At 40.5% G+C, this 21,930-nt stretch overlaps 1 protein-coding gene across 2 annotated transcripts in view; it reads left to right on the top strand.

Moving 5' to 3' along the window:
• LOC116463451 (relaxin receptor 1) overlaps positions 1 to 12,311 on the top strand; it is a 122,625-nt gene extending 110,314 nt beyond the window's left edge. The window contains exons 15-18 of one of the 2 annotated variants that reach the window (XM_032146562.2): positions 3,878 to 4,107; positions 5,771 to 6,181; positions 7,475 to 7,693; positions 10,705 to 12,311. In XM_032146562.2, coding sequence (XP_032002453.1) covers positions 3,878 to 4,107; positions 5,771 to 6,181; positions 7,475 to 7,693; positions 10,705 to 11,003 — 1,159 coding nt within the window. In that variant the 3' untranslated portion in view covers positions 11,004 to 12,311. The remainder of the gene's footprint in view (positions 1 to 3,877; positions 4,108 to 5,770; positions 6,182 to 7,474; positions 7,694 to 10,704) is intronic. The other variant, XM_058434643.1, reaches the window with a different exon arrangement.
• Positions 12,312 to 21,930: the final 9,619 nt, after the last annotated feature.

Here is a 21,930-nt window from a genome sequence, read left to right as displayed (position 1 = left end):
ATGCCATGGAAATTAATTTTCAATAATTTAGAAAATCTCAGCTACCATCAACTCTGTAATTTTGCTTGTATTTTAAGTCTAACACAGAACCCTGATTTTGTTTTCCATAATTCCTCAGAAAGATGGCTTATAAAAGATTCCTTGCTTGTATGCAACATAAAGCTATCTGAACTAAATTAAACAGAACAGAATTTATTGGAAGAAAATGGTATAACACAAAATCTGAGGAATAATTTATACCCACTGGAATTATCCATCCAAGTGTCATTCAATCAGATTCAGAGTTCCAGGAGAGAGAATCTAGTGTACCCAGGGCACTTACCTACTCTGGGCTAGGGATTGCCTCCACTGAAGGTCCCACCATAACTTCTCAAAAAGGGAGAAGTGATTCTCTCAAAGGAAATCAGAACACTATTATCAGAAGAGTGGTTGAGTGCTGGGCAGCCAAAGTAGCATACGAAGAGTTACTATAATTCTGTTGATAAAAGCAACACTTCAGCCTAAGACACATAAAGGAAAGTAAAATACCAATCAACACTCCTTCCTTCTTCATGTTCTGCTCTCCTGTCCTTCATGGTTTACAGAATAAATGGATATAACCGAATGGATATATCAGCAATTGACCTTGAACTTGACAGGACAAATTGTAATCATCAAGTTTTTATCTTTTCTTACTATAGCTCTTTATACGCTAAAGATCACTTATATTTTTTGGCAGAACACATGGCTTCATAGGCAAATAGATCTAATTTGAAGTTCAATTTGCATATTTAGTAGAAACTTTCCTAGCAAATAACTTGCCTACATTGAAGATCCATCTCTTCCTATAATGATGCTAATACTTACCTCACAGAATTCATTTGAGAACTTATTTCTGATACTTAAGAAATACTCAATAAAAGATATTGGTGTTGGTGGTAACACAGTAGTAATTATAAATTATCTTCAACAAGGAAAGTCTCTCTATTGATGAAAGAAGTCACTCAACAAATATTTATTGAACCCTTTATTCTGTACTAAAATCTAGTGTGAGAGATAGGCATGTTAGCAAGTAGTTACAGATAACATAACTTCTTTTTTTTTCTTTTACTGTGGCACTTCCATGTTTAATGTCTTTAATATTATTTTGTTATTTTTATTAATTGACAAATAATAATTGCACATCTTCATGGGGTACATAGTGATGTTTTGGTACATACAATATATAGTGATCAGATCAGGATAAAGGATAATTAGCATATCCATCCTCCAAAACATTTATCATTTCTTTGTGTTTAGAACATTCAATATCCTCCTTCTAGCTATTTGAAACCATACGTTATTGTTAACTATAGACATCCTACCATGGTATAGAATATGAGAACTTATTCTCCTTTCTAGCTGTAACTTTGAATTCTTTAATAAATCTCCCATCTCTTCCTTCTCCTTACCCTCCCCCTCAGCCTGTAGTATCCTCTGTTCTACTTTTACTTCTGTAAGATCAACATTTTTAGCTTCCATATATGAATGAGAACATAAGGTGTTTAACATTATTCCTGGCTTATTCCATTTAATGTAATGTCCTCCATTTCCCTCCTTGTTGCCACAATGACAGAATTTCACTCTTTTTTGATAGCTGAATATTCCATTGTGTATATCTACCACATTTTTTTATCCGTTCATCTGTTCATCAACACCTAGGTTGACTCCATATCTTCGCTATTGTGAATAGTGCTGAAGTAGCATTGTTTGTATGGGGTAATACGTAAGGTTTATTGCCTCACACCAAGGAAATTAAGGATGTGGACACACAAGGAGTGCGGTTAAGAGCAGAGGTTTAATAGGGAAGAGAAAGAGAAAAGCTCTGTCTCCTGCAGAAAGAGAGGAGTGCCTGAATAGGTCTTCCAGTTCTGTGGTGAAATGCAAGGGTTTCACACAGTCGCTTGAGGAGGCCATGTCTGATTTACATAGGGCCCAAAAGATTGCATGGACCAGGTGTGCCATTTGCATAGCATGCAAAGAAGCTGGCTGCCCCACCCTAATCTTTCATTATGCAGATGGGTTCTCTACCTGGCTGGCACCATGTTGTCTGCTTCTTTACTGTACACGTGGTTGACAAAGAAGAGGAAAGATGGAGCCTCCATGTTGAACATGCTTGGCCCCCAGGTAGCCTTTTCCTATTGGCACAGCTGCCGGCTGTGCAAGCTTCTTCTAGCTTGCTTTTCTATGTCTGCAGCTTGATTTTTCAGGCTGCTCTTTGTTAGAAAAGAAATTATTTGGGGGCTGCTGTTTATTAAAAGAGAAAGCTTACCAAGGAGTCTCTTACCCTCACTAACTGCCTAAATACTTTCTTTTTAGATCCTGTATCAGTGCTGCAATAAACATGGGGATGCAGATATCTCTTTGATATGATTTCCTTTTCTTTGAATAGATTCTCAGGAATGGGATTCCTGGATCATGTGCTAGTCCTTTTTTTTTGAGAGAGTCTCACCCTGTCACCCAGGCTGGAGTGCAGTGGCGCAATCTCGGCTCACTGCAACCTCTGCCCCCACAGGTTCAAGCGATTCTCCTGCCTCAGCCTCCCAAGTAGCTGGGACTACTGGTATGCGCCACCATGCCTGGCTAATTTTTTGTATTTTTAGTAGAGACGGGGTTTCACCGTGTTAACCAGGATGGTCTCAATCTCCTGACTGCATGAACCACCCACCTTGGCCTCCCAAAGTGCTGGGATTACAGGCGTGAGCCACTGCCCCCGGCCCATATGCTAGTTCTATTTGTAGTTTTCTGAGGAACCCCCATGTTGTTCTCCGTTCTCCATAGTGCCTATACTAATTTACATTCCCGCCAATAAGAGTTCCCTTTTCTCCAGCTTCTCACCAACATTTGTTACTTCTTGATCTTTTTGATAATAGCTATCTATCCATCGTTGGAGTAACATGATACCTCATTGTGGTTTTAATTCGCATTTCCTTGATCATTCGTGAGGTTAAGCATTTTTTCAAATATGGGTTGGCCATGTGTATGTCTTTTTTTTTTTTTTTTTTTTTTTTTGAGACAGAGTCTTGCTCTGTCTCCCAGGCTGGAGTGCAGTGGCACGATCTCGGCTCACTGCAAGCTCCGCCTCTCGCCTCCCAGGTTCACACCATTCTCCTGCCTCAGCCTCCCGAGTAGTTGGGACTACAGGAGCCCGCCACCACGCCCAGCTAATTTTTTGTATTTTTAGTAGAGATGGAGTTTCAACATATTAGCCAGGATGGTCTCAATCTCCTGACCTCGTGATCCGCCCGCCTCGGCCTCCCAAAGTGCTGGGATTACAGGCGTGAGCCACTGCACCCAGCCTTGTATGTCTTCTTTTGAGAAATGTCTGTTTAGATCATTTGCCTATTTTTTAATGGGATGTTTCCTTTTTTTCTTTTCTTTTTTTTCCTTTTGTTGGTGTTGAAATAACATCATAACTTCAATAACAAAAAAACGACAGAAACACAGAAGAGAAAATACTTAACTCTTCCCCTAAGGGTTAGAAAGCAATCACTTGTAGCACAATAGGAGCTGTGTAACTGCATTTACATATACTAAACATCGAAAGTACAATAAAGGTTTCTCTGGAGGGATTCATTCTCTTGATCACATGTAACAGTTTGTATTCTAAGACATGTCTAACACTTGTTTTATTTATTATGCCTTTCTGCTACTCTCACCCACACATTCCTTAACAGTGAAATCAAGCTAATGATAATTGGATGTAAGTTTAAAGTTTCAGAATCCCTAATGTTTTAGTCCTCTCAATTTCATCTTAAGACATTTTCTTTCTACTGATAAAATGTAGGAAATAAATATGAATGTATGGTGACACTGAATTAAATGGAGAATCTTATTTTACCTTCTCTTTGTATACCAGATATTTTAAGAAATTCCAGTACTGTGGGTATGCACCACATGTTCGCAGCTGTAAACCAAACACTGATGGAATTTCATCTCTAGAGAATCTCTTGGCAAGCATTATTCAGAGAGTATTTGTCTGGGTTGTATCTGCAGTTACCTGCTTTGGAAACATTTTTGTCATTTGCATGCGACCTTATATCAGGTCTGAAAACAAGCTGTATGCCATGTCAATCATTTCTCTCTGCTGTGAGTATTTCCTGGTTAAAGGGGAATTGTAGTTTTGAAATATACAAAAGCATTATTATTAGAAAATAAGTTGTGTGAGTGGTAGGATTATGGAATTTTACATTTTTCTCCTTTTTGCGTGTATGCTGCTTTCACATTTTCTACAAAGAAAATAGAATTACTTTAGCAATAAGAAAAAATATGTTTTTTTAAACTAGGAAATTTAATCACCTTACACAAATTAAGGAAGCTTTCATTTATTAGTTCTGTCTCATACAGTGGCTCCGAAGGCACAATATTTTGTTGAAGCATCTAAAATCTTTTACTACAAATAAAATTGCAACCTCCTATGGTCACAATTTTACATGCAGACCTATACTTACTTTTTTATGTGTATGTCCAGTTCACAGATATTGACTTAACAGCTACATGTTTTCCTGATCTCTGAGCTACTAGAAGTTTTTTCCACTCTAACTGAAATGTGTAAATAAGAAAATGTTTTTAGGGAGTATTCATTTTTTCAAAAAGTTGTTACAATGTAATGGCAAGGTATTATGTTAAATGAACACTGCAAAGAAAAATTAAGGAAAAAACCAGTCCTCAGGATGTTTGTAATCTAGGTCAAGTGGCCTAGAATTTATCCGTGCTCCCTCAAGCAAGTAAAGCATCAATCTACGTAAGGTTCTACTTTTGTATGTGTGCTGCCTCCATGTACTGTCCCCATCCTTATTCAGAGTCTAATGTCTAATTTTTTTTTTTATTACAAGCTATGTAAGAAACAGAACTCAGAAGCCATTTACTATTTTGTATTGCTAGCTACAAAATTTTTAGTAAGTTCAATTTCCTTGGTGAAGCCTAGACTGTAACTTCAGAGTTAAAGGCTTAGGGTCAGCCTTATGACTTATACAGTGATGTGATTTTAGGGATTTTGTGTAGAATGCTTGTGCGGTCCAAAAATCTCACCCACTTTCTGATATGTAACATTTGCTTAAAAAGAAATATGCCAAGTAGTGTAAGAGAGCTAATTCCTGGGATTGGAGACCCTAAAAAGAGACAGAAAAAGATGTAAAAATTGAAAGAGAGAGAAAACAGTTTTGCTTAGACCAACTCTGGTAGGTAATTTAAGCCCCTTAAAATTGTATGGACTGCAAAGCAGTTCATAATTATTCATATCTCTTAAATTATAGACTTCAAAATTCAGTCATTATTCTATCATAGGAACTTGTGAATTACTTTCTCCAAGATTTTATATGACATCTTGAGCTTGTTGCGTTGGGAGAATTTCAGCGGATGAGCTGCACCAAATAATGCCATCCTCATCTAAGTCCCTAACTGAATGCTCTACGTGATTGCATTTTGTTCATTTATTCAACACTTCTACGTGATGGGTCTAGAACAGATAATACAATAGACAAGATCTCTGCTCTTAAAGACTTGCACTTTAAAGGAAAATGAAGAAATGATTGCATAGTTAATTGTAGAGAGTACCTTTGAGAGTGGTTACCAAAGAAAGTCTATGAATAGACCCTCTTCTGTAAATGAATTCTTAGGAGAATAAAAATTACCTCTTCCTAAGTTGGAAGAGACTTGACTATTTTTTCTAGCATTAAAAATATTATTGCTTATTGATGATTTTATGATACCTATTTATTTCTCTAAATTTGTGAAACTGTGACTCCTCTAGGTGCCGACTGCTTAATGGGAATATATTTATTCGTGATCGGAGGCTTTGACCTAAAGTTTCGTGGAGAATACAATAAGCATGCGCAGCTGTGGATGGAGAGTACTCATTGTCAGCTTGTAGGATCTTTGGCCATTCTGTCCACAGAAGTATCAGTTTTACTGTTAACATTTCTGACACTGGAAAAATACATCTGCATTGTCTATCCTTTTAGATGTGTGAGACCTGGAAAATGCAGAACAATTACAGTTCTGATTCTCATTTGGATTACTGGGTTTATAGTGGCTTTCATTCCATTGAGCAATAAGGAATTTTTCAAAAACTACTATGGCACCAATGGAGTATGCTTCCCTCTTCATTCAGAAGATACAGAAAGTATTGGAGCCCAGATTTATTCAGTGGCGATTTTTCTTGGTAAGAAACTAAGAAACTCATGTTCACAAGTTTTTATTTCAAATCTTCCAACCAGTTTTTGTTAGTAAGAATGAGGGTGAATTCTATCAGAATCCCCAGCAAGGATTTTCCTCCCCAAATTATACTCTGATATAAATTCCAACCTGACACAGCTTAATAAAAGACACTAAACACCTGTATTTCATGTATTCACCCTAAACATGCTAAGCAACATATGTTTTGGCTCTTTGCTTTACAATATGAACATAATGATATTTATTATCTTTTCAAATTCATGGCAACACACATCTTTGGCTTGTGAGTATACATACAACTGTTCTAAACCAGCAATGTAAAAATATTCTCAGAGTACAGCAAAAAGTAACCGAATTAGAAAAAAATCACTAGGCCAGGCACAATGGCTTGTGCTATAATCTCAGTACTTTGGGAGGCCAAGGTGGGAGGATCACTTGAGACCAGGAGTTGAGACCAGCCTGGGCAACATAGCAAGACCCCATCTCTACAAAATTATTTTTAAAAAATTAGCTGTGTGAGGCCAGGTGCAGTGGCTCATACCTGTAATCCCAGCACTTTGGGAGGCCAAGGTGGGCCAATCATGAGGTCAGGAGTTCAAGACCAGCCTGACCAATATGGTAAAACCCCATCTCTACTAAAAATAGAAAAATTAGCCAGGCATGGTGGCACACACCTGTAGTCCCAGCTACTCGGGAGGCTGAGGCAGGAGAATTGCTTGAACGCGGAAGGAAGAGTTACAGTGAGGCGAGATACTGCCACTGCACTCCAGCCCGAGCAACATAGCGAGACTCCATCTCAAAAAAAAAAAAATTAGCTGGTGTGATGGCATGCACCTGTACTCCCAGCTACTTGGAAGGCTGAGGCAGGAGGATTGCCTGAGCCCAGGAGTTTGAGGCTGCAGTGAGCTATGATTGTACCACTGCACTTCAGTCAGGGACACAGCAAGAACCCATCTGTAAAAAAATTAAAAATAAAACATCACTAATACTAGAAAGCTTAAAAACCCAAGATATTCATTGAATTACTGTAATTTCAATATCTCATTTTAAAAGTAAACATTTTGTCATTCTTCACTACTTCCACAAAACCTCATCTCAAAAAAAGTCATGATTTTTGTGGACTTTAGTAATTCTTTATGAAGAAAAAAAACCACACATTATAGTCTTTGTATCTTTAGTAATAACATCTTTGTATCTTTAGTAATAAAAATGTTTTATGTTTGTTCATTTTGAAAGAAATATTTCTATGCATTAATAATACTGTTTGTATTCCAAATAGGTATTAATTTGGCCGCATTTATCATCATAGTTTTTTCCTATGGAAGCATGTTTTATAGTGTTCATCAAAGTGCCATAACAGCAACTGAAATACGGAATCAAGTTAAAAAAGAGATGATCCTTGCCAAACGTTTTTTCTTTATAGTATTTACTGATGCATTATGCTGGATACCCATTTTTGTAGTGAAATTTCTTTCACTGCTTCAGGTAGAAATACCAGGTACAATATTTTTTAATCTCCTTAAAGAAATAATAAATCTGTTTGTACAGTGTTCTTTTAAGGAAAACAATTAAAATTCTTAATACTAAACAATTTAAAGAATTGTACAACAGATCCGAGCACAGTGGCTCGTGGCTATAATCCCAGCACTCTGGGAGGCCAAGATGGGCAGCTCACTTGAGGTCAGGAGTTTGAGACCAGCCTGGCTAACATGGGGAAACCCCATCTCCATTAAAAATACAAAAACTAGCTGGGCATGGTGGTGCACCGCTGTATTCCCAGCTACTCAGGAGGCTAAGGCATGAGAATTGCTTGAACTCAGGAGGCAGAGGTTGCAGTGAGCCGAAATTGCGCCACTACACTCCAGCCTGGGTGACAGAGCCAAAAAAAAAAAATTGTAAGTCAGAGTTGTAGGTACTTTTGGCTCTGCTCATCAATATAACATTTACTGGGGAAGAACTGTTTATTTTTTTCCATAAATGCCTAATAATACAATTACTTTGGAACAAAGAAGCAATGAGTGACCAAAATAAATTCCACACAGTGTTGAAATTCTAATCATCACATGCTTAAGGTGACCAGAAAGGAAAACAGGCCAAAACAATTCTTAAATAATTACTGCATTTTTTTCAGAATGTAAAAGAATTTTCTTCCTGTAATACATGCAATTTAGAGAAGATCATGCCGGAGTGTGAGAGATAATAGAAGCAAACTTTCTTGGCATTTAGAAAGAATGTGGGCGGGCATGGTGGCTCACGCCTGTAATCTGGCACTTTGGGAGGCCCATGTGGGAGGATCACTTGTGCCCAGGAGTTCAAAGCTGCAGTGAGCCATGATTGCACCACTGCACTCCAGTCTGGGTGACAGAGCAATATCCTGTCTCAAAAAACTAAAAATAAGAAATAAAAAATAATGTGCATTACATCCATTAGAATGACTACTATTTTTTTTAAAAACACACATACAAAAAAAAACAAGCGTTGGTAAAGATGTGGAGAAATTAGAATCCTTGTGAATTGCTGGTAGAAAAATAAAATGGTACAGCTGCTATGGAAGACAATATGGCAGTCCCTCAAAAATTTAAACCATCCAATGGTTTAGTTACCATCCAGTGTGGAAATGGTCCAGTTACCATCCAATGTGGAAATTCTCCTTCTAAGAAAAAAATCAAAACAATTGAAAGCAGGGACTCAAACAGATATTTGTACACCCATGTTCATAGCAGCATTATTCACAATAGCCAAAAGTTAGAAGCAATACAAATGTCCATAGATTGGTAAATGGATAAACAAAATATGGTACATATGCACAATGGATTAGTATTTAGTCTTGTAAAGGAAGGAAATTTTGACAAATGCTGCAATATAGATGAACCTTGAAGATACTGTGCTAAGTGAAATAAGTTAGACTCAAAAGAACAAATATTTTATTTCACTTACATGATGTTTCTGATATAGTCAGATTCATAGAACATAGAACAGTGTTTTCTAGGGGTTGTGGGAAGGGAAATGGAGAGTGATTGTTTAACAGACATAGAGTTTCAGTTTGGGAGAGGAAATCACTCTGGAGATGGATGGTGGTTATTGTACAATGATGTGAACGTACTTATTGCCACTGAGCTGTCCACTTAAAAATGGTTACATGGTAAATTTTATGTTATGCATATTTTACCACAATGAAAAGTGCATATATCCTGTTAAATATATATATAAAATGCAGTTTGTATTCACATTTTAAAATTTTCATGTAGCAGGGCGCAGTGGCTCACACCTGAAATCCCAGCACTTTGGGAGGCTCAGGTGGGCAGATCACTTGAGGTCAGGAGTTGGAGACCAGCCTGGCCAACATGGTGAAACTCCATCTCTACTAAAAATACAAAAATTTAGCTGGGCCTGGTGGCATGCACTTGTAGTCCCAGCTACTTGGGAGGTTGAGGCACGAGAATGCTTGAACCTGGGAGGCAGAGACTGCAGTGAGTGGAGATTGTGCCATTGCACTACAACCTGGGTGATAAAGCGAGACTCTATCTCAGGAAAAAAAACAACTGTATGTATTAATACATAATTTAAATTTGTTCTGTACCATGGATGATGGTGATAGTATCTTACATTTTATGAACAACAAAAAGAAGGCCAAGTGGGGAGGACTGTTTGAACCCAGGAGATTGAAACCAACCTGGACAACATAGGGAGACCCTGAGACCCCAACTCTTCAAAAAATAAAAAATTAACCAGGCATGGTGGCACATGCCTGTGGTCCCTGCTACTCAAGAGGGAGGGTGAGGTACAAGGATCGCTTGGGCCCAGGAGGTCGAGACTGCAGTGAGCCATGTTCACGCCACTGCACTCCAGCCTGAGCGACAGCGTGAGACCCTGTCTCAAAAACAAAAACAGAAAAACAAAGAGTAATGACAGCATCAATTAAATTATAATAAAATCAGAGTATTTTGGTATTTGTATATATATTAGAGTGATTTTTAAGATGGGTTTAGCCAAAGTTATTTTTTATAGAAATAAATATCTGGTCAAAAGCTAAAAAAATGCACACTTCGTTTTAAAATCAAATGGCAAAAAAAAATCTATTAAATACAAGCTTACATATTCTGACAAATACTATATGCACTATTAAAATATTCAAAAAGTGTTTTAATTATTAGGCACTTAAATTTATGACTTAAATACGAAGCAATATGTTTTTTCCTAAAATATAATCATAATATATAATCACTTTGTGAAAAATATTTCTACCTAAAGGAATATTTTTGTTAATGTATTCAAGAAGAGCTACTTAGAAAAAATGCCTTTCTTTTTCAGCACTAGCATTCCTCTCACACACTGGCACTCTGGAAAGATATCTTGGAAACAAATATAGACTTAGTATTTAATTATGTGATATCAAAGGAAAAAAATTAAAACTCAAAAAGGGGTTGGGATGAAAGAAACAGGGAAATTGGGTTTCTATACCTTGTAAACATCTATAAACACTAAAACTATTTTATTTTTCTTTTCTAGGTACCATAACCTCTTGGGTAGTGATTTTTATTCTGCCCATTAACAGTGCTTTGAACCCAATTCTCTATACACTGACCACAAGACCATTTAAAGAAATGATTCATCAGTTTTGGTATAACTACAGACAAAGAAGATCTATGGACAGCAAAGGTCAGAAAACATATGCTCCGTCGTTCATCTGGGTGGAAATGTGGCCACTGCAGGAGATGCCACCTGAGTTAATGAAGCCAGACCTTTTCACATACCCCTGTGAAATGTCACTGATTTCTCAATCAACGAGACTCAATTCCTATTCATGACTGACTCTGAAATTCATTTCTTCACAGAGAATACTGTGGGGGTGCTTCATGAGGGATTTACTGGTATGAAATGAATACCACAAAATTAATTTATGATAATGGCTAAGATAAATAGTTTACAGGGACATGAAGAAAAATAAAAATGACTAATGCTCTTACAAAGGGAAGTAATTATATCAATAATATATATATATATGTAGACATTTTGCATAAGAAATTAAGAGAAATCTACTTTAGTAACATTCATTCATTTTTCTAACATGCATTTATTGAGTACCCACTACTATGTGCATAGCATTGCAATATATTCCTGGAAGTAGACAGTGCAGAACCTTTCAATCTGTAGATGGTGTTTAATTACAAAAGACTATACAAAGTCCATCTGCAGTTCCTAGTTTAAAGTAGAGCTTTGCCTGTCATGTGCATCAGCAAGAATCATAGGCACTTTTAAATAAAGGTTTAAAGTTTTGGAATACTCAGTATAATTGCATCATAGAAAATGTCTGACTGTTTGCAAAATAATATTCTGTTTTAAGAATCCATCTTACCTCTCTTTAAGTTTCCATACACTTGAGAGCCAACACATTTATTACTAAAAAGATGCTTTGCTAGAAACTCAAAAACAGCACTTCTTTTGGCACTTCCTGCCCAGTTTTCTCTTTGCTTTAAATGAACATCATCATATAGGATTGGAATAGGAGAGTATGAGTACTGCAGAGAAGTGGATCAGAAAAGCTAGAATGAGGATAAACATTTAGATCAGTGGAAACTCCTGAAATAAATCCTCGTATTGTCAGTTAACTGATTTTCAACAAGGATGCCAAGACAAACAAAAAGGCTTTTCAACAAACCATGCTGTTTTAAGAACAGACTTAAGTGGTTTAATTCACCCACTGTAGATGAGTGAATGTTATGGTGTGTGAAATATCTCAATAAAGCAGTTAAAAGGAAAAAGAGCTGGAATGCACTGATTCAGGAACTTAATTTCAGGAAGGAAAGGTCTGTATGTACACGTTTCACTTTAAGCAGAAAATCGTTCTTCAAGAAATGACTTTACCTTCTCTTTGCACTGCCAGCATGTGAGATACTAACTTTTTAACTAGTTGTTCTTCTCTAGTCTCTACATTATTAGAATTTTTTGCTTTCATAATTTGAAACCTTTAAGCAGGAGAAGAAAATGTTTTCAGATAGTTTCAAATACACCAAAAATATTTGAAACACAAAAATACTGGAATGAAACCATAATGCACTTGTCGAATATATAGTTGTATAGATTTGTTTTGAAAATAAATTATCCGAAATTTAACTCTATTAAAAATGGATTGCTTCGGGTTTTTTTCTCTGCTTACTTGGAATAATCTCAATAAGTTTTCTACATGAAGAGCATGGTATAATTTCAATATAACTCACAGCATAATAGAAAACTATAGTTCTGCTTATAATATTCAATAATATAACTACTGATAGTTCTATAATAAATAAAATAGCCAGGTGCAGTGACATGCAACTGTAGTCCCAGCTACATGAGAGGCTGTGTCCAATCTGGGCAACCTAGTGAGACACTGTCTCTAAAATATAAATAAATAAATAAAATAGGCTACAACTTTCAAATTTCAAAATAGCCTACAAAAAGTAAATTTAAAAAAGCTTATACAAAATGAAAACAGGCCAAGGGCAGTGGCTCACACCTATCATCTCAGTTCTTTGGGAGGCCAAGGCAGGAAGATCATTGAGGCCCGGAGTTCAAGACCAGCCTAAACAACAATACCCGAAATTAAAAAATAAATTAGCTGGGCATGATGGCACATGCGTATAGTCCTAGTTAATAGGGAGGCTGAGGTGGGAGGACTGCTTGAGCCCGGGAGTTGGAGGCTGCAGTGTTCTGTTATTGTGCCACTGCACTCCAGCTTGGGTGACAGAGCAAGACCTTGTCTCTAAAAAAAATTTTTTTTTTTATTCTTTAGTTTTTTTTGAGACAGCCTCGCTTTGTTGCCCAGGCTGGAGTGCAGTAGTGCAATCTCGGCTCACTGCAACCTCTGCCTCTGAAGTTCAAGCAATTCTCCTGTCTCAGCCTCCCAGGTAACTGGGACTACAGGCATGCGCCACCACACCTGGCTGATTTTTGTATTCTTAGTGGAGACAGGGTTTCACATGTTGGCCAGGCTGGTCTCGAACTCCTGACCTCGTGATCTGCCCACCTTGGCCTCCCAAAGTGCTGAGATAACAGGCGTGAGCCGCTGTGCCCAGCCTAATTCTTTCTTAAGATTATTTTAGGATTAATTCCTTAGAAGTCCTATTACTACTAATTCCAAGTAATAGAATAGGAAATTTTATTTTTATTTATTTATTTTTTATTTTTATTTCTGTTTTCTCCGAGAAGGAGTCTTGCTCTGTCACACAAGCTGGAGTGCAGTGGCACAATTTCAGCTCACTGCAACCTACACCTCCTGGGTTCAAGCAATTCTCCTGCCTCAACCTCCCAAGTAGCTGGGATTACAGGTGCACACTGCCACGCCCAGGTAATTTTTGTATTTTTAGTAGAGATTGGGTTTCACCATGTTGGCCAGGCTGGTTTCGAACTCCTGATCTCATGATCCGCCCACCTCGGCCTCCGAAACCAAAGTTCTGGGATTACAGATGTGAGCCACCACTACCAGCGTTTTTTTTTTTTTTTTTTTTTAAAGATGGAGTCTCTCTTGTCGCCTAGGCTGGAGTGCAGTGGCATGATGTCAGCTCACTGCAGGCTGGAGTGCAGTGGCATGATCTCAGCTCACTGCACCCTCCACCTCCAGGGTTCAAGTGATTCTCCTGCCTCAGCCTACTGAATAGCTAGGATTGCAGGCGCCCACCACTATGCCCAGCTAATTTTTGTATTTTTAGTAGAGATGCAGTTTCACCACGTTAGCCAGACCGATCTCAAACTCCTGACCTCAGGTGATCCACCCACCTCGGCCTCCCAAAGTGCTGGGATTATAGGCATGAGCCACCACACCCAGCCAAATATTTTTATTAAAAAGAATAACCAAAAAAGAATAAAAGCAATCAATACTCATGGATACAAGAAATTTAATCCAACAAAAATCATGGTCTTAAACTGTTTAAGAGTCTTAGAAATGCATTAAATTTACGAAGTACACATCTGAAACTTCCTTTAGCATTTAACGTATTTTTAAACAACTTTCTAGAGGCCATTTGACTTCCTGTCTGCTCAGCCCACTCACTCTTCCACCCTTCAACCTCCTGAAATAGAGTAACTTCAATTTAATTTAATTTAATTTGATAAGTAATTATTAACATACTACGTAACTATCTCCTTAGAAACTTCCACATATAATGCAACAGAAGCACTCAGTTAACTATGATTTGTATCAAGGTTTGCTTAGAAATGTAGCTTATAACCATGATCTAGGTCAAATCAATCCTCTAAATCAAGCGAGCCTAAGTTTTAAAAATCTAAATTTGTATCAGGAAAACCTCAATTTTTATTTTTTATATTTTTTAAGAATTACTAATTCATCATACTAACACATCATCTCTCTTAAATGACTGGGTAAACCTTGGCAATTTAGATGGATAAAATAGAAGGCACAGAGCAGGGTGGAAGGAAGACACAGCTGGAATTGTAAAGCCATGCATTCCACTCGACAAACTGTCAAGTGAATTGCTCTAGGTAAGAGACCTCAAAAATACAAAAAGTGGTTTAATTTTTATAAAATTGCTCCTCTTTTAGAGAAAATCTTTCACTGGAAGCCTCATTCACTCTTGTTTTAAGCCTTTTTCTTATCTACAGACTAGGGCAATCTCATCCACTTTAATATGGCCTCAAATACCATGGATATACTAATGATTCCCATATTTTTGCCTTTAGCTTGTTCTCCCCTAAACTGCTCACTTGTATATACAACTGCCCACTTGATATTTCCACTTGAGTATCTCACTGGCTTTTTAATGTCATTATTATGCATTAAATAATAGACTAGAATCTGACATCTGATTCTTCTCTTATAGACCCTGTCTTGCTGAACTGCACCCGATGGCCCAAGCTCGAAATCTGGGAGTCGTCCTTGACTCTTCCTTCTCCTTTATCCACAATGTCAAATCACCCAGTCCTCCCTTGATTCTACCTCATAAACATCTCTTAAATCCATCCACTCTCTTCATCCCAATTCCCAGTACCTTAGTTTGAGCCAACATTATGTCTCACAGGGATATTTGCAATAACCTTTTAACAAGCCTCCATACCTCCAGTTCTAATTTGGTCAGTTGATCTTCATAGGTTTTTAGAGCTTACCAAAAATATTAAAAATAATCTTAGAAAAAAGATTGAGTGTTATACAGTTACAAGCACAAATATTCTGCTTTTGGATGTTGTATTTTTTGGGGTTTGCCATAGAAACAGAGAGATTCTAAGGAATTGTCTCACATGATTATGGAGACTGGCAACTCTAAACATCTGCAGGGCTGATGTCCCAATTGAAAGACACACAGGCTGTTTAGAACCAGGAAAAGCCAGTGCCAATTCAAAGGCTGTCAGGAAGAGCTGATGTTGGAAGACCAGGCCTTCAGTCAGAATTCTCCCTTGCTGGGGGAGGGTCAGCCCTTTGTTCTATTCAGGCCTCTAGGGATAGGATGATCACAATGCACACTAGGAAGGGCAATCCACTTTACTCAGTCAACTGATTTACATGTTGGCTTCATCCAAAAACATCCTGACTGAAAAAGTGAGAATATTATCTAAACAGATATCTGGGGATCTATAGCCCAGTCAGGTTGAAACATAAAATTAACCATCACACATGGGGAGAATAAATAATATAATAAGCCTGAGTATTAGTAAGTCTAGCTAGGTGGCTAGGTGTGGTGTAGACAAGCATACCAGTTTTGGTGTCAAGACTCACAGGCATATTTTATCTCAGCCTGTTTCCTTTCAGTAAGGTAATGACACTTTCCTCAAAAAACTGATATGGTTACATGAAAAAAGCTTTTTTTTTTTTTTTTGAGACGGAATTTCGTTCTTGTTGCCCAGGCTGGAGTACAGTGGCGCAGTCTCAGCTCACTGCAACCTCCGCCTCCTGGGTTCAAGCGATTCTTCTGCCTCAGCCTCCCAAGTAGCTAGGATTACAGGCGCCCACCACCATGCTTGACTAATGTTTTGTATTTTTAGTAGAGATGAGGTTTCATGATGTTGGCCAGGCTGGTCTCAAACTCCTGACCTCAAGTGATCCACTCCCCCACAACCCCCCTGGCCTCCCAAAGTGCAGGTGAGAGGTGACGACATGCTAGCAGCCCTGGCTCGCTCTCGGTGCCTCCTCGGCCTCGGTGTCCACTCCGGCTGCACTGGAGGAGCCCTTCAGCCCACCACTGCGCTGTGGAGGCCCCTCTATGGGGCTGGCCAAGGCCGGAGCTGGCTCCCTCTGCTCACAGGGAGGTGTGGAGGGAGAGACATGGGCGGGAGCTGGGGCTGCGTGCGGCACTTGCGGGCTGGCGCAGGTTCCGGGTGGGTGCAGGCTCGGTGGGCCCTGCACTAGGCGTGGCCAGCCAGTGCCTGGTGGGCTTGATCTGGGGGATGAGCTCCCTCTGGGCTGCCAGAGTGTCTGAGCTAGGTGCTGCAAAGTCCCGCGACGAGTGCCATTGAGAGGTGAAGCCGGCTGGGCTTCTGGGTCGAGTGGGGACTTGGAGAACTTTTCTGTCTAGCTAAACTATTGTAAAGGCACCAATCAGCACTCTGTGTCTAGCTAAAGGCTTGTAAACACACCAATCAGTGCTCTGTCAAAATGGACCAATCAGCTCTCTGTAAAACGGACCAATCAGCTCTCTGTAAAATGGACCAATCAGTAGGATGTGGGTGGGGCCAGATAAGGGAATAAAAGGCCACCTGAGCCAGCAGTGGCAACCTGCTCAGGTCTCCTTCCACGCTGTGGAAGCTTTGTTCTTTCGCTCTTCACAATAAATCTTGCTGCTGCTCATTCTTTGGGTCCGTGCTGCCTTTATGAGCTGCAACACTCACCACAAAGGTCTGCAGCTTCATTCCTGAAGCCAGCGAGACCACGAACCCACTGGAAGGAACAGACAACTCCAGATGTGCCGCCTTTAAGAGCTGTAACAGTCACCACAAAGGTCTGCAGTTTCACTCCTGAAGTCAGCGAGACCACAAACCCACCAGAAGGAAGAATCTCTGGACACATCTGAACATGTGAAGGAACATACTCTGGACACACCATCTTTAACAACTGTAACACTCACTGCGAGTGTCCGCGGCTTCATTCTTGAAGTCAGCAAGACCAAGAACCCACCAATTCCAGACACATTTTGGCGACCACGAAGGGACTATCACCTATCTTCAAGCAGTGAGACTATTGTCAAGTGGTGAGACTATCATCAAGCAGTGAGACCATCACCTATCGGTGAGACGATCACCTATTGCCAAGTGGATTCCCATCAAACCCTTTTTGCTTGCTATTCTGTCCTATTTTTCCTTAGAATTTGGGGGCTAAATACCGGGCACCTGTCAGCCAGTTAAAAGCGACTAGTGTGGCCACTGGACTAAAGACATGGGTGTCAGGCTTTCTGGGAAAGAACTCTCTAACAATCTCCAACTCTTCAGAGTTGGGAGCGTTGGTTTGCCCGGAACCAGCTTCTGCTTTTCCTGTACTTCTGGGCTGAGCCGAGGGTTGACAGAGAGGAAAGCCATTCAGCTCTGGGGTGCCGATAACAAGTTGGTTGACCCTGCAGCCATGAGCAGAACTCTCAAAGGCATGTCGCCCAAGCAAGACTCCCCCATCTATCCTATCTATCCTGACCCTTGTCCCCTGGGTCCTAATGCCTGCCAGACAAACTTCCTCTTGCCCCTTTTCTCTGAGGCTAGCTCCACTTCTAAAAACCACTCCCTATCTCTGGTGCTTTTCTAGTTTCTCCTATAAGAATGATTTATAGTATACATTTCAGGACTCTGTTACCTTCTTTAGGCACCCAGGCTCACCAATCAGAAAGACATAATTTTTGCCCAAAGCCCCATCATAGGGGGGACTATCTGGAATTTTAGGATACCTCCTCAGATAAGCAGGCCTAACAAAAGCTATTCCTGAAGCTAGGATATGGGGAGCCTCAGAAATTGTATCCTTCCTATTCATATAAGTGAGGACAAAAGGCATCACTCTTCCAACCCTGGAGATCCCTTCCCTCCCTCAGGGTATGGCCCTCCACTTCATTTTTGGGGCATAACATCTTTATAGGACACAGGTAAGGTCATAATACTAACAGGAGAATTCTTAGGACTCTAACAGGCTTTCAAGAATGCGTCAGTAAGGGCCACTAAATCCAATTTTTCTCGGTCCTCTTTGTGGTCTAGGAGGACAGGCAAGGGTGCAGGTTTTCGAGAATGTGTCAGTAAGGGCCACTAAATCCGACCTTCCTCAGTCCTCTTTGTGGTCTGGGAGGAAAACTAGTGTTTCTGCTGCTACATCAGTGAGCACAACTATTCCAATCAGTAGGGTCCAGGGACGGTTGCGGGTTCTTGGGCAGGGGTTGTTTCTGCTGCTGTGTCGGTGAGTGCAACTATTCTGATCAGCAGGGTCCAGGGACCATTGTGGGTTCTTAGGCAGAGGGAGAAACAAAACAAACCAAAACTGCGAGTGGTTTTGTCTTTCAGATGGGAAACACTCACGCATCAACAGGCTCACCCTTGAAATGCATCCTAAGCCATTGGGACCAATTTGACCCACAAACCCTGAAAAAGGGGTGGCTCATTTTTTTCTGCACTATGGCCTGGCCCCAATATTCTCTCTCTGATGGAGAAAAATGGCCACCTGAGGGAAGTATAAATTACAATACTATCCTGCAACTTGACCTTTTCTGTAAGAGGGAAGGCAAATGAAGTGAAATACCTTATGTCCAAGCTTTCTTTTCATTGAAGGAGAATACACAACTATGCAAACCTTGCAATTTACATCCCACAGGAGGACCTCTCAGCTTACCCCCATATCCTAGCCTCCCTATAGCTCCCCTTACTATTAATGATAATCCTCCTCTAATCTCCCCTGCCCAGAAGGAAATAAGCAAAGAAATCTCCAAAGGACCACAAATCCTCCCAGACTATTAGTTATGTACCCTTCAAGCTGTAGGGGGAGGGGAATTTGGCCCAACCCAGATACCTGTCCCCTTCTCCCTCTCTGATTTAAAGCAGATCAAGGCAGACCTGGGGAAGTTTTCAGATGATCCTGATAGGCATATAGATGTCCTACAGGGTCTAGTGCAAACCTTTTACCTCACTTGGAGAGATGTCATGCTACTGTTAGATCAAACCCTGGCTTTTAATGAAAAGAATGTGGCTTTAGCTGCAGCCTAAGAGTTTGGAGATACTTGGTATCTTAGTCAACTAAATGATAGAATAACAGCCAAAGAAAGGGATAAATTCCCTACTGGTCAGCAAGCCATCCCCAGTATGGATCCCCACTGGGACCCTGACTCAGATCATGGGGACTGGAGTCGTAAACATCTGCTAACCTGTGTTCTAGAAGGACTAAGGAGAATTAGGAAAAAGCCCATGAATTATTCAATGATGTCCACCATAACTCAGGGAAAAGAAGAAAATCCTTCTGCCTCTTTGAGAGGCTATGGGAAGCCTTAAGAAAATATACTGCCCTGTCACTTGAATCACTCGAGGGTCAACTGATTCTAAAATATAAGTTTATTACCCAATCAGCCACAGATAGCAGAAGAAAGCTCCAAAAGCAAGCCCTGGGCGCTGAACAAAATTTGGAGGCATTATTAAACCTGGAAACCTCAGTGTTCTATAATAGGGACCAAGAGGAACAGGCCCAAAAGGAAAAGCGAGATCAGAGAAAGGCTGCCACCTTAGTCATGGTCTTCAGACAAACAAACCTTGGTGGTTCAGAGAGGACAGAAAATGGAGCAGGCCAATCACCCAGTAGGGCTTGTTATCAGTGTGGTTTACAAGGACACTTTAAAAAGGATTGTCCAATGAGAAGCCACCCCCTCCTCCATGTCCGCTATGCCGAGGCAATCACTGGAAGGTGCACTGCCCCAGAGGACAAAGGTTCTTTGGGTCAGAAGCCCCCAACCAGATGATCCAACAACAGGATTAAGGGTTCCCAGGGCCAGCACCAGCTCATGTCATCACCCTCACTGAGCCCCAGGTATGTTTAACCATTGAGGGCCAGGAAATTGACTTCCTCCTGGACACTGGCATGGCCTTCTCAGTGTTAATCTCCTGTCCTGGATGACTGTCCTCAAGGTCCGTTACCATCCGAGGAATTCTGGGACAGCCTGTAACCAGGTATTTCTCCCACCTCCTCAGTTGTAATTGGGAGACTTTGCTCTTTTCACATGCCTTTCTTGTTATGCCTCAAAGCCCCACACCCTTATTATGGAGGGATATATTAGCCAAGGCTGGAGCTATTACCTACATGAATATGGAGAACAAGTTAACCATTTTTTGTCCCCTACTTGAAGAGGGAATCAACCCTGAAGTCTGGGCATTGGAAGGACAATTTGGAAGGGCAAAAAATGCCCACCCAGTCCAAATCAGGCTAAAAGACCCCACCACTTTTCCTTATCAAAGGCAATATCCCTTAAGGCTTGAAGCTCATAAAGGTTTACAGGATATTGTTAAACATTTAAAAGCTCAAGTGTAGTAAGGAAATGCAGCAGTCCCTGCAACACCCCAATTCTAGGAGTACAAAAACCAAATGGTCAGGGGAGGCTAGTGCAAGATCTTAGACTCATTGATGAGGCAGTAATTCCTCTATATCCAGTTGTACTCAACCCCTATACCCTGCTCTCTCAAATACCAGAGGAAGCAGAATGGTTCACTCTTCTGGACCTCAAGGATGCCTTCTTCTGTATTCCCCTGCACTCCGACTCCCAGTTTCTCTTTGCCTTTCAGGATCCCACAGACCACACATCCCAACTTACGTGGACAGTCTTGCCCAAAGGGTTTAGGGATAGCCCTCATAGGTTTGGTCAGGCACTGGCCCAAGATCTAGGCCACTTCTCAAGTCCAGGCACTCTGTTCCTTCAGTATGTGGATTATTTACTTTTGGCTACCAGTTCAGAAGCCTCATGCCAGCAGGCTACTCTAGATCTCTTGAACTTTCTAGCTAATCAAGGGTACAAGGTGTCTAGGTCGAAGGCACAGCTTTGCCTATAGCAGGTCAAATATCTAGGCCTAATCTTAGCCAGGGGGACCAGGGCCCTCAACAAGGAACAAATACAGCCTATACTGGCTTATCCTCGCCTTAAGACATTAAAACAATTGTGGGGGTTCCTTGGAATCACCGGCTTTTGCTGACTATGGATCCCTGGATACAGCGAGATAGCCAGGCCCCTCTATAATATAATCAAGGAGACCCAGAAGGCAAATACTCATCTAGTAGAATGGGAACCAGGGGCAGAAACAGCCTTCAAAACCTTAAAGCAGGCTGTAGTACAAGCTCCAGCTTTAAGCCTTCCCACAGGACAAAACTTCTCTTTATATGTCACAGAGAGAGCAGGGATAGCTCTTGGAGTCCTTACTCAGACTCGTGGGACAACCCCCCAACCAGCGGCTTACCTGAGTGAGGAATTGATGTAGTAGCAAAAGGCAGGCCTCACTGTTTAAGGGTAGTCGCAGCAGTGGCCGTCTTAGTGTCAGAGGCTACCAAAATAATACAAGGGAAGGATCTCACTGTCTGGACTACTCATGATGTAAATGGCACACTGGGTGCCAAAGGAAGTTTATGGCTATCAGACAACTGCCTATTTAGATACCAGGCACTACTCCTTGAGGGACCGGTGCTTCAAATACATACGTGTGTGGCCCTCAACCCTGACACTTTTCTCCCAGAGGATGAGGAACCAATTGACCATGACTGCCAACAAATTATAGTCCAGACTTATGCCGCCCGAGATGATCTCTTAGAAGTCCCCT

The sequence above is a fragment of the Hylobates moloch genome, unplaced genomic scaffold (genome assembly GCF_009828535.3).
Source record: "Hylobates moloch isolate HMO894 unplaced genomic scaffold, HMol_V3 SCAFFOLD_37, whole genome shotgun sequence".
Classification (NCBI taxonomy): domain Eukaryota; kingdom Metazoa; phylum Chordata; class Mammalia; order Primates; family Hylobatidae; genus Hylobates; species Hylobates moloch.
The sequence above is the reverse complement of the archived record's forward strand: the minus strand, read 5'-3'. Positions and strand labels throughout refer to the sequence as shown.